At 46.7% G+C, this 12,020-nt stretch overlaps 1 protein-coding gene across 4 annotated transcripts in view; it reads right to left on the reverse strand.

Moving 5' to 3' along the window:
• Positions 1 to 213: 213 nt before the first annotated feature.
• PTAFR (platelet activating factor receptor) overlaps positions 214 to 12,020 on the reverse strand; it is a 34,398-nt gene continuing 22,591 nt past the window's right edge. For 3 of the 4 annotated variants that reach the window (XM_045190945.3, XM_045190944.3, XM_045190941.2), the window contains one exon: positions 214 to 3,413. In XM_045190945.3, the coding sequence (XP_045046880.1) occupies positions 2,337 to 3,365 (1,029 nt within the window). In that variant the 5' untranslated portion in view covers positions 3,366 to 3,413 and the 3' untranslated portion in view covers positions 214 to 2,336. Of the gene's footprint in view, positions 3,414 to 10,623; positions 10,730 to 12,020 lie in introns of those variants that run through there. The other variant, XM_045190942.2, reaches the window with a different exon arrangement.

Raw genomic sequence — 12,020 nt, forward strand, 5'->3', positions numbered from 1 at the left:
CGGGCACTTCATACACATTATAGCAATGTTTCCTAAAGTCCACTCTGCAAGTCCCTGGGGGCATATGAGGTGACTTAGACAGGACACCCTGAATATTTCAATTTTAATAATTATGCTTTAAGTTTACCTTCTGTGTGTGGCAGGTGGCATTCGTTTTTGTTTACAATTTAGTTATAAAACACCCTTTTGAATAATCGAAGTTTTCAAAAGTGACCCAATTTAAAGAAAAATATTTATTAAGCAAACATACAGCTGGTACATAGATATTGCAAAAATTGCAAAGGGGGTACACAAACCCTGACGTTTGAGAAACACTGTGCTTTAGCATATAAGCGTTTATCTCATTCCGAACACTTTTGGTTGCAAGTAACAGATAACTCAAATCATCTTAAGCAAAATAAGAGAAGGTATCCTAACCAAGAACCCTCACAGGCCCCAAAGGAAAAAGTGCAGTAATGCCTCAAAAGGGCTTGGCCTGGAGGGGGAGAGCCGCAGGCCCCTGGTAGCACCCCCCCCTCCAGGCTTTGGGGGTCTCCCTCTGGTCTCTGCTTTGCTCTGTGCATCTCCTTTTCTAGTACACACATGTAGGTGACTACCCTCCGCCACGCTCCCAGCCCCAGCACAGACACACACACGTAGACGCACACACTCACGGCTCCAGAGTTCATTCTCTTCAGGTGAGTGACCTGCAGAGCCTGAAAGAGCACCCTTGAATCTTGCTACTTATTCCTGAGAGAACTTGACTAGCTCACCTTTCATCCATTCAACTCCTACAGGAGGATTACGGGGAACAAATTCTCAGAAGGGAGAATCTGGGATGAGCAGGCACCCTGACCAAGAGGTATCTGCCTCAGCAACTTAATTCGCTGCTCAGAACAACCCCATGAGGTAGGAAATTCAGCTCCCAGTCCCTCAGCAGGAAGTGACAAAGGCGAGACTTGAACCTGGGTCTCTGTGACACCAAAGCTCTAGGACGCCGCACTATCTACCTGGTCACCATCAGGGAAGTCCCGCCCACAGCTACCATTGTGAACACAAGTGGTTTACTGGCCCATTGGGAGGCAGTTATCAAAATCATCAATCCAGTGCTTGCCCAGGAGACAGAAAACAAGGATCCCAATTTATGGGGACACTATAGGGAAGGGAAGAAGATTTCTTAGAAGGCCCACAAGGCTCTGGAAACCAGAGAAGGCTCTTCCAAGCCCTGGGTCTGAGGCCGCCAGATCCATACTGCGGGTACTCAGCTCAGGGTGCAAGGCGAGGCTCGTTTGGACTTACATGCCGAAAACCACAAGCAGACATCTAGAGATCCTGGAGAAGCCGACACTTCTCTTCTGCACCCAGAACTCAAAGTGCCTGCTGGCCCTTGGGACCATAACTGCTCCTCCCACCTCCTAGAAGCTAAATTAGGAGGGATCCCCTAGAAATCGAGGCAGGGAGGAGACTTGACAGGCTCCTTCCACTCCAGGGCCCCTCCCCCACACAGGCACCTGCCAGCCAAAGCTCCCATTTCCATGGAAGCCTCTGGGCATCTCGGCACCCTGGATGGCCAGAGTTCAGCCTTGAGAGGATTTTGCCCTCCTGCAGTGGGTGGTTGCCCGACAGCAGGTACTTCATCAAGGTCCATTATTGAGACGGACAGATGGATTTGGCGATCGTGTTTCTCCCATGGCCCCAGAGCCAACCCAGGCCAGAGGCCTGTGCAGGGAGATACATCTGCCTCAGGAAACAAGCTCCCCATCCTAGAGTTTGGTCTCTGCACATTTTTTCTTCTCTGGTTACCATTCAGGACATGTTGTTGGGTGAGTTGGGAGGAGTTTCCACCAAGCCACTTTCCTAAGAAAGGTTACAAAGACCTTGTGCCTGTGGGTGGAGACAGGGTGGCACCATCTTATCTCAAAATTCTGTCCCAGAGATACTGCCACATCGCCAGGAGAGTGTCCCATTCCCGAAACCCCTTTCTCTGCCTTTCCAGTGGTAAAGGGAGTGGTTGCCCACCCTGGCTTGGGCTGCTGTCCTGTAGGGTGAACTGGGTGGCTCAGCCCCCAAGTCCTGCCCCAGCTCTGACTTTCCTTCCAGAGCTCTCAGATGCAGGCACTCAGGAGGAGGTCACCGGCCAAGGTTACCATGGCAGGTGCCCAAAGGTGGCTCAAGGGACTCATTCCAGTTCGGGATTTCCAGAAGTCTGGCTTTTACCATCCCCACCTTGGGGAGGTAGCCCCCATATCTAATGGGCCGCCCAGTGCCCAGGGAGGAGGCGCCTAGACCACAGCAAATATCCCTTCTTCCCCCCATGTCAGTCATGATGTCCATGAAGGAGAAGTCTCTGGGCCTGGCTAATTTTTGAGGGAATTGGCCGGGACGTGGTTGAGCGGCAAGACCACCTCGGTGCCCGTCTCCATAGTGGCCAGGGGGCACTTCCGGCTGCTGCGCATGCTGTGGAACCTCTCGGTAAAGTGCTTGCGGAACTTCTTGGTGAGGAAACAGTAGATGACGGGGTCTAAGACACAGTTGGTGCTGAGGAGGCAGAGGGTGACCTGATGTGCATCGTTAATAGACTGGTGGAAGTGGCTGTTCTGGTAGCCCAGCTCGGCCAGGGTCCAGGGCAGCTGCACCATGTGGTGAGGTACAAAGCATATGATGAACACAGCCAGCACCGTGCAGACCATCCATAGCGCCCGGTGCTTGACCTCCATGTTGCGCTGCATCGGCATGGGCTGTGTGAGCAGCGTGCGGATGATGACCAGGTTGCAGAAGAGGATGAGGAGGAAGACTAGGAGAAAGCCAAACACGAGGAAGATGTGAATGATGAGGACTGGGATGCTGCCCTTCTCGTAATGTTCAAAGCAGCGGGTGATGTTGCCTGTGCCGGTCTTGTTGAGCACTACGTTGGTGGAGTCCAGGACGAAGAAGTAGGCTGCAGCGGCCACGATGGACACCCAGATGACCAGGGACAAACAGATGCCACGCTTGCGGGTGGTGGCCTGAGCAGTCTTGATGGGCTTCGTCACCGCCTGGTAGCGGTTGTAAGTGATGACGGCCAGGAAAGCCACTGAGCAGTAGGTGTTAATGAAGAAGAAGCAGCCGGCCAGATTGCACAGGTATTTAGGAAGAATCCAGTCGCCTTCGTGGTAGTAGTAGATGATCCACAGGGGCAGGGTGACCAAGAAGAGCAGGTCAGCCATGGTGAGGTTCACCATGAAGATCTTTATCTCATTGAGTTTCTTGGAAGGGTATAGGTGGACGAAGACCCACAGCACGTAGCTATTGGCGATGACCCCCAGCACAAAGATGATACTGTAAAAAATCGGGAAGAGGGTGTATCGGAACTCAGAGTCTACACGAGAGGAATCATTTGTCTCCATCGCTCTGGCCCGGACAAGGCAGCTGGTCACTGTCCTGCTTGTCTGCACCTGGAAGACCACATGAGAATTTTGATTAATGAAGGGCCTACAAGGGGCTATCTTATTTCATCAGTTCCAAGAATCCTATTGTGTGTATTTTTAAAACTCTGAAATTGATGGCCTCTTCCAATTCATTTTCCTTCTAAATAAAAAAAAATTAAAGGAATTACATATGACATTTAATGAAATCAATGGCAGCTCAGTTTCAGCACTGGAAACATTGGAAGAAGCCTGTAGATACTTAAACAGGTAAGTTTAAAGAAACAACTCGTTCTAATAGGAATTTTGTTGATTGAGAAAATTTTTGTGCTTGGCTCCATTTACTGTGGTCATGGTTTGCCTGTGTTGAATTAAATAAAGGTATTTATTTAATAAAGGTCTTCCATTATTCCAATAATTCATTGTGATTTCTTTAGAAACTATAAGTCACCCTCAAGGCACGTTGTTGATTTGAATTACATAGTTTTATGCTGTGGGACCTTTTCCACCACCAAAGGGAGCTCTGCCATCTGATCCCAGAGCTCTAGGATAACAGTTCTTAAAGCGGGTCCACAGATTGAGGAGAGAGGAATATTTCCAAGATGTTTAGGGGATCCATGAAGTCAAAACTATTGTCATAGTAATACATTATATGCCTTTTTCACTATGCTGACATTTGCATTAATGTTGCAAAACTGCTAGCTCCTTGGCGAAAATCAAGGCAGCAGCACCAAGCTACAGTAGGAGTCAGATTCTTTATAGCCATGCACTCTGGGTTTTTTTTTTTTAAAGCCAATTTCTCTTTAAATCACATTAAAATGTCCTTGGTAAAGCAAGGAAATTATTAATTTTATTAAATCTTGAGTATGCATCTTTTTAAAAATATTTATTTATTTATTTTTAGAGATTGGGGAAGGGAAGGAGAAAGAGAGGGAGAGAAACATCAGTGTGTGGTTGCCTCTCACGTGCCCCCCACTGGGGACCCGGTGGAAGACCCAGGCATGTGCCCTGACTGGGAATCAAACTGGCGACTCTCTGGTTCGCAGGCCCATGCTCAATCCACTGAGCCACACCAGCCAGGGTGCATACACATCTTTTTTAAAAAGATGAGTACACATCTGTTATTTTTTTTTCTTGAATTTATTGGGGTGAGATTGGTTAAAAATGATACAGATGTCAGGTATATAATCTTACAACATATCATCTGTATATTGTAGCGTGTGTTCACCACCCCAAGTCCAGTCTCCCATCACCATTACCCCCTTTCCCTTCTCCTGCCGCTCCCCACCCCCTGCCCTCTGGCAGTCCCCACACTGTTGTCTGTGTCCATGAGGCTTTTTTTTTTTCTTTGCTTAATCCCTTCACCCTTCTCACCTAGCCCCCATCCTCCTCCCGTCTTTTTTAATCTGCATCAAGGTGGGAAGGCCACATGAAACATTTCTGCTGTGAACTGGGGTAAATTGTTTGTCTTCGGGGAAAACACTTAAGTGATTGTTTGAGCTATGAGATGAACTTTTTTGAGGATCACTATTATCATTAGAAAAAATGGCCAACTGTGTTTTTTCAGACTTGAGTATCTGGCAGACGTTTTCCCACATATGAGGGAGTGAACCTGTTACTTCAAGGAAAACAAACTATTTATTGCCAATGATAAAATTCAAGTTTTCAAGGGAAATTTGAATTTTTGGAAAAATTGTATGTGCCAGCAGGAGCTTGACAGCTTTCCAATACTTAAAGAATTTTCTGATGAGATTGGTACTGATATTAATAAATGCAATTTTCATATCTTATAATGGAAGGTCGATATTTCAAAGACCTGCATAATTTAGTGAACCGATATTTTCCCAATAATATATCGGAAGATATAATATTTTAAAATTCTGCATAGGTAAAAGATTCAAAGGGTCAGATATGCCAATACCTCACAGGGTAACAAATTACAAAAAGTTGCATGGTATGATCCAGGTTCCGCACTGCAACTAACCTTTAAGAAACGACCATTTGTGAAGCTCTGATGTATTATTGAAGAAAAGCGTCACCAATGATCTGAAAAAGACATTAAAATATCCCTCCCTTTACAAATACCTGTCTGTGCGAGGCCAAATGTTCTTCATGTATTTTGGCCAAAATGACATATCACCACAGATTGAATACAGAAGCAGATGTAAGAATCCAGCTGTGTTCTATCAAACCTAACATTGACGTGATTTGCAAAAATTGTAAATAAATGCTACTCTTCTCCCTAAAATGTTTGTTTTGAAAATTTTAGCTATTTTTCACTAAGAATGTTATTTATGTTAACATGGAATGGGTTTATTATTGGTTTCTATATGTAAACTTTTTTAGAATGTCTTAATTTTGAATATGGTAAACATTGATAGAAATGACCCATATAAACAAAAGCTTGCTGGAGCCCTAAAAAATTTTTAATGCTATAAAGAGATCCCGAGACCAGAAGATTTGAAAATTACTCCTCCACAACCTCAGTCAGGTCCTCCTCTCTCTCTCACAAAATGCCCATTCATTTGAGACTGGCTTGATTTCTTTCTCCTGCTGGACCCCCATGCCTGGAGGGACCCTGTTCCCGGGGTCTGAGAGAGGTGAGGAGGCAGCCCATAGCTGGGAGTGTGTGGTGCTCCTCAATATGAGTGTTTGAGGAAGTCACATCCCTACCCATCCCCCACACCACACCTACCTCTTCCCCAAGTCAGTCCCTTCCTCTCCCTGGTTTAGGTTCCAGCTCAGTGGGTTGGGGGAAAGTCTCCTCCAGAAACTGTCCCTCTCCAGCCAGAAAACTCAACACAAGACATCCTCCTGGCCCCAGCCCATTGTGGCAAGCCTGCCCAGGCTCGTTGAGAAAGTCTTTCCCCCCAGGACCAGGACTAGGGAGGGTAAGTCTTGTGAGGCACTCACTTAGGTACTAAATGTAAGGGGTCACCAAACAATTCAGGAATCAAAATCAATGAAATTTTGATGCCATCTTTAAAAAAATCAAAAGCAGTATTACTGATTCTTCCTTTTGCCTCAGACTATAATACAGCTCTGCCTGGCACAGTCATGTTCCTGTCTACGCTTCAAATTGTGGTATTTTGCTGTATCTCTCCACTCCACGCCCCTCCCCTTTCTTGGAGAGTGAATAAAAACTACTCTCTACACCTCTCCTCTTTGTAAATTCTTTCACAGCCTGTGTCACCGACCACCCTAACGTTCTGGTGGCCCATACGGAGATATGCTCTATTTCTCCCTCTCCTCTGGCCTCCTGAGACTGGCAACTAGAGGAGCAGTGGGCAGCGGAAGCTCACCCCAGGCTGACCCCCTAACGCTGTCTCTGTGAGGTTCGGAGAGAGGGCTGTGATCCTTCTCCATCTCTCCAGACTGTGGGGACAGCCTCCTCCTCACCCATCTTCAATCGATATAAGAAAACTAGTTTTTTCTCTAGAACAATGTGTAAAGTATACCCTCATAAGCAATATTGAAACATTTATATTTTTCTTCCTGCCTACTCCCTCCAGAATGTGGCAACTCTTAAGGAAGTCATGCCAGGACTCTGGATGTAACCAGAAAGCCTTAAGGAATTAAGGTTGACTTTCAAAGCCAAGAAGAGTTCCTGGGAGAAAAGGCCTGGTATGTTGCTTGGTCACGTGGTTCATGGTGGTCTTTCCAGGACTGGGAATTACTGGAAAGCAAGAACAGAACTAACCACTCCCCACAGCCACAGGCCGGAGATAACACTGGAACAAACTGCAGCCTTGGTTACAACGCCCCAACAGCCCAGGGGCCTCACGACAGCACCCCCATGCTTTTTAATCTGATTATAATCCAATAAAAGCTCAAAGCCCCTGCGCCCCCCCAAAAAAACAGTAAAATAAAATGAAATGTTGGTATTTTGACAAACTCATAGATACAGACAACAAATTGACAGAATGGCAAGGGGATGGGGGGAGGGTGAAGTGGGTAAAGGGGGTCAAATGTATGGTGATAGATGGAAACTAGATTTTTGGTGGTATGCACGCTGCAGTGTAGAGAGCTATCAAATTATAATGTGTACCTGAAACTTACATAGTGTTATTAACCTATGTTACCTCAATTTTAAAATATGGCATTTTGTTCATGGACTTTTATTTTTTTGCATTAATTGGTTTTTTTAAAAAGTCTTTTCACCACGTGAACAAGGCACATGCACAGGCAGGCCCAGCTCTCACTGAGGCACTCATTCATTGGACAAGCGCCCGCCGCTCCAGGCCCTGGGCAGAGTCTGAAGGCCTCGGAGAATAGAACAGTTCCTGCCCTTTGGTGGCTCACAGACCTTTTTGCAAGAGATTCAGAAATAGACAAGGGACAAGTGTTATGGTGTGAGAGGTTCCAGATGCCAGAGAAATTTTGAGATGGTGCTTCGAGCCCTGACTTGAGGGTCAGGAATGACCTTGTCTATGGTGCAGGAAAAGAAGGAGTTAGCCTGATGAGGACACCAGGCGGGGGGACAGCACATACCAGACCTGGAAGAATCAGAGAGCAGCTGCCTTGTTCTCAGGGAAATGGAGACATTGAGTTTGGCTATAATGTCATGTGTGGGGGGGTGGGGGAGGGGGCTGAGGAGAGACAGGGCCTACAAAGTCAGCATCTGTCAACTTAAGGAGGGTCTTGCCTATTAGGATAAGGAGTTTGAACTTGATTCTGCAGCAAATGGGAAGTCATGAAGGATAGAGCTTGGAAAGGACAGGGCTGGATCTGGGTCTGGGGAAGACGGCTCTGACTGCCGTGTACAGAATGACTGGAGAGGCTTCGGCCCTGATGCAGGGAGACAGCCACTGCAATCGTCTGCAGGGCCAGCGGAGGCCTGGACCACGGCAGCACTGATGGAGGGCAGTTATTCATGGTTGTGAGAGTTATTTGGGAGATCAAATGGACAGGATTCAGTGATGGATGGGATGCTGGGTGATAGAAAGGGAGGAGTGAAGGACCGCCAGGTTTCTGGTCCAGCTGATTGGGGCTGGGGTGCTGTCTATCTTCATGGAGAGGACCTGAGGAGGACCAGCGTGGGGGTGGGGCAGATGAATTCATCTGGGGACATATCTCATTCAGAGTGCCTGTGAAACATCCAGGAGGATCCGAGGCTAAGTCCTGAAGAATCACCATGAAAAGACAAGTCAGAGGAGGAGAAACCTATGAAGGCGGCAAAGACAGAATGGTCAGAGAGGTAGGAAAAGAGGGGGGTGCCATGCTGGGGACCTAATGAGGAAATTCCAGGAATGTGGGAGCAAGAGGCCTGTGACGTGAAAAGAAAGTTACAGGGAAATCAAGTATTAGGTTGGCCAAAAAGTCACATTTTTCATTTTCACCAATAACTTTACTGATTTGGATATTTTGAGTATGTCGGCTATCTCCCATAGGGTATAACATTGATTGTTCTCAGTTAATGTCTCTACTTGATCGCTGTCAACTGGTCTACCCAACCGTGGAGCATCGTCCAGCAACAAGTCTCCAGCACAAAACTTCACAAACCACTTTTAACACGTTCGATCAGTCACCGCACCTTCTCCATACACGGCACAAATCCTTTTTTGTGTTTCAGTTGCGTTTTTACCTTTCTTGAAATAATAAAGCATAATATGTTGAAAATGTTGCGTATTTTCTTCCACCTTCAATATTAAAATGTCTGCACAAAAATTCACCAATTTTGATAAGTTTTTTTTTAAATGCACGCTGAGATGACAGCTGTCACAATACAATCTAACAAAATTATTTTGAATGAAGTTGAAGACAACTAAGTGCTACTAGAGCCATCTTATGGAAAAAACTAAATGCACTTTTTGGCCCACCCAGTACAATGCAGACAGAAAAGCAAATATTGGATATGGCAACACGGGATCCTATCTCACGTGATTAGAGGGAGACCTGTTTCCTAAGCATGAGTTGAAGAGTGAACAAGAAGCAAGGTGGTGAACTGTCAAATTCTCATTCGAGAAGCTTAATAATTTGAAATAAGTAGAGAGAAGTAACTAAAGATATAAATACATACAATTTCAAATTGTGATGAATTCAATAAGAGAAATAGAAATAGTGACATGATGAAAAGTGGGTAGGACTCTTTAAATAGAGTGACCAGGGAAGGCTTCTCAGAGGAGGTGACATAAACAAAACCAGATGCCGATTTGCCATGAAGCCAATAAAGTCTGACATTCAAGTCCCCTTCCTAGGTCTTGTATCTAATTGTGTATTTGTAATTTGGTATCTTTTATTCAAAGGGGGCCCCCCAAATTGGATACGTTTTATGGTCCTGCAAAACTTATATCTTCCCCTGGCTGAAATCTAAAAAGTGGAGAGAAATAAGTCAAGAGAAAACCTGGAATTGTTCCAGGCAAAGTGTATCATGTGTAAAAAGGGCCTGCAGTAGGAACTAGTCCATCATATTCTGAAACAGGAATAAATTTGTCATGTTCGAGGAACCAAAAGGTCAGCATGGCTCTAGAGGTATGAGAATTGGAAAGAGTGAAGTGAGATCAGAGAGCAACAGCCCCCAGGTCGCCATGACAAGGCATTCAAAGTTTATTCTTTGAGCATTAAAGAGCCACGGGAGTATGTCAGGCAGGTGAGAAACACGATCCAACTTGCTCTGGGTGCTGGGCAAAGAGTAGACGGTGGGGACAGGAGCAGAAGCATCAAGAGACCATTTTGGAGGCAAGAGATGATAGTGACATGGGTCAGAAATTGGCATTTCCAAGTTTTCTCTTCATCCCCAGCATGTAGCACAAGCTCAGCCAGAGCAGGAGCTTGGTAAGCATTTGTACAGTGGAAAAATATCTAACAACCGACAAGACCGACCCCTTCATGAGAGCTGCAAGAGGGCTCACCCAAGAAGACGGTAGAGAACCAATCCATCCAGTGACATAAGATACAATTGGCTGCCTGTTCCCCATAGCAACTTCCACACAAGGCAGACTGAGCCTCCAAGTCTCACTGCTCAAACTGCAGCCCTTGGACCAGAAGCATCAGCATCACCTATGGGCTTGTTAGACCTGCAGAATCTCCAGTGCTACCCCGGACCTGTTGTATTGATCTGTCTCTTAACAAGATTCCCAGGTGATTCACATGCCCACTGAAGATTGAGAAGCACTGTGTCTCAACACACCGCCAGCCACCTACCTGCCTGATCTAACACCTTCCATGACTCCCCACTGCCCAGGAGGAAGTCCAAGCTCCTTTCCCACCTCCTCTTCCGCCAGCCTCTATTGCTACTCACCCTTTACTTCAGCCACACTGAACTTCTTGCTGCTTCTCTTAAGAACTCGATTCCTCCTCAAACCTCTGGGCCTGGGCAAATGCTGTGGCCCCTACTGAGCATGGCTTTTGCCTGTTGCTGTATCTAGCAAACTCTTACTCATCCTTTAAGACCTAATCGAAAGAGTGCTTTCTCTGGGCCGCCTTCCCTGATTGCCCCAGGCAGAATGAGTTGTCCTCCTCTCTGAGTCACCACGGTACTGGGCACACTGCTCCGTGTCACGCCTGACGCAGTAGGTGGTATTGATTTCTGTGGCCATTTTCTCACCAGGCTGGGAGCTCCTTGAAGACAGAGATTAGATCTTTTTTACTTCATTGTCCTCATGTCTGGCACTGGGGACTGAATGACTGAATGAATGGCCAAGCCTCAGGTCAGAGGAAACAGGTGTGAAGGAAAGGTATCTAGTCTCACTGGAGGAGGTGTAGTAGCACGGGGAGAACAAGGCTTCTGGAGGCAGAAAGAGCTGGGTTTATACCTGGCTCTGCCATTTACTTGCTGTGTGACTGTGGGCAGGTGATTTCACCTCTCTGAACCTCAGTTTCTTCATCTACACGATCTTACAATCCTAATAATAGTTCCAGAGGTAAGTATGCAAAGTGGTCACAAATAGCCAGGCCATACTCTGTCCACTGGCCCAGCTCCTTGGAGCCCAGGGAGGGAACTATGGGTCATCACGGACCCCAGGGATTCTAACTCACCACTGGCTTTCCTGCCAGCTCCAGACAGGCCTCTAGATTAATGTCAACAAAGCTTTCCACAGCTCAGGAAGGGAATGAGTGTTTGCAGGGTGAAGGAGGAGGCAGCTCAAACCACTTGACATGTGGGTACAACTCCCTGATGGGTCAAGGCAGGGCAGCAGGCCCAAGCCCCGCGCTCAGCTGTGGGTGGGCTAGGTAGGCCATTAAATTCTTGGAGACAAAAAGCTCCTGCCATGTGGTGCAGGAGCTGGAGCCAAATCCTGGTGCACATACTAAACTCACCCCATGACTCTGAGTCTCTGTTTTCTCATCTTGATCTCCCACCCTCTGTCCCGCAGAACATTCAGCCCCAACCCCACCCCCCTCTGTCTACCATTCCCATCCCGTCTAATATTCCCAGTCCCTAAGGAACCTGAGAAAGCTGGACAGTCAGAGGGGAGGGACTACCAGGATCTGGGCAGAAGGAAGTACATGCTGGTTACTTCCCCAGTGCGGACTGTGGGTTGGGAAGTTGGGTTTACCAGTCAGACTGGCCCCTAACATTTGTGGGGCCATATGTGGTCAAAAGTGCAAATGTCTAAATATTTATAAGCTATAAGTCACTTCCAAGTTCATGTAAGCAAGCCTGGGGGTGCATTCACCAGCAGATTATGGGCAAGA

Source organism: Desmodus rotundus, chromosome 3 (genome assembly GCF_022682495.2).
Source record: "Desmodus rotundus isolate HL8 chromosome 3, HLdesRot8A.1, whole genome shotgun sequence".
NCBI classification, from domain to species: domain Eukaryota; kingdom Metazoa; phylum Chordata; class Mammalia; order Chiroptera; family Phyllostomidae; genus Desmodus; species Desmodus rotundus.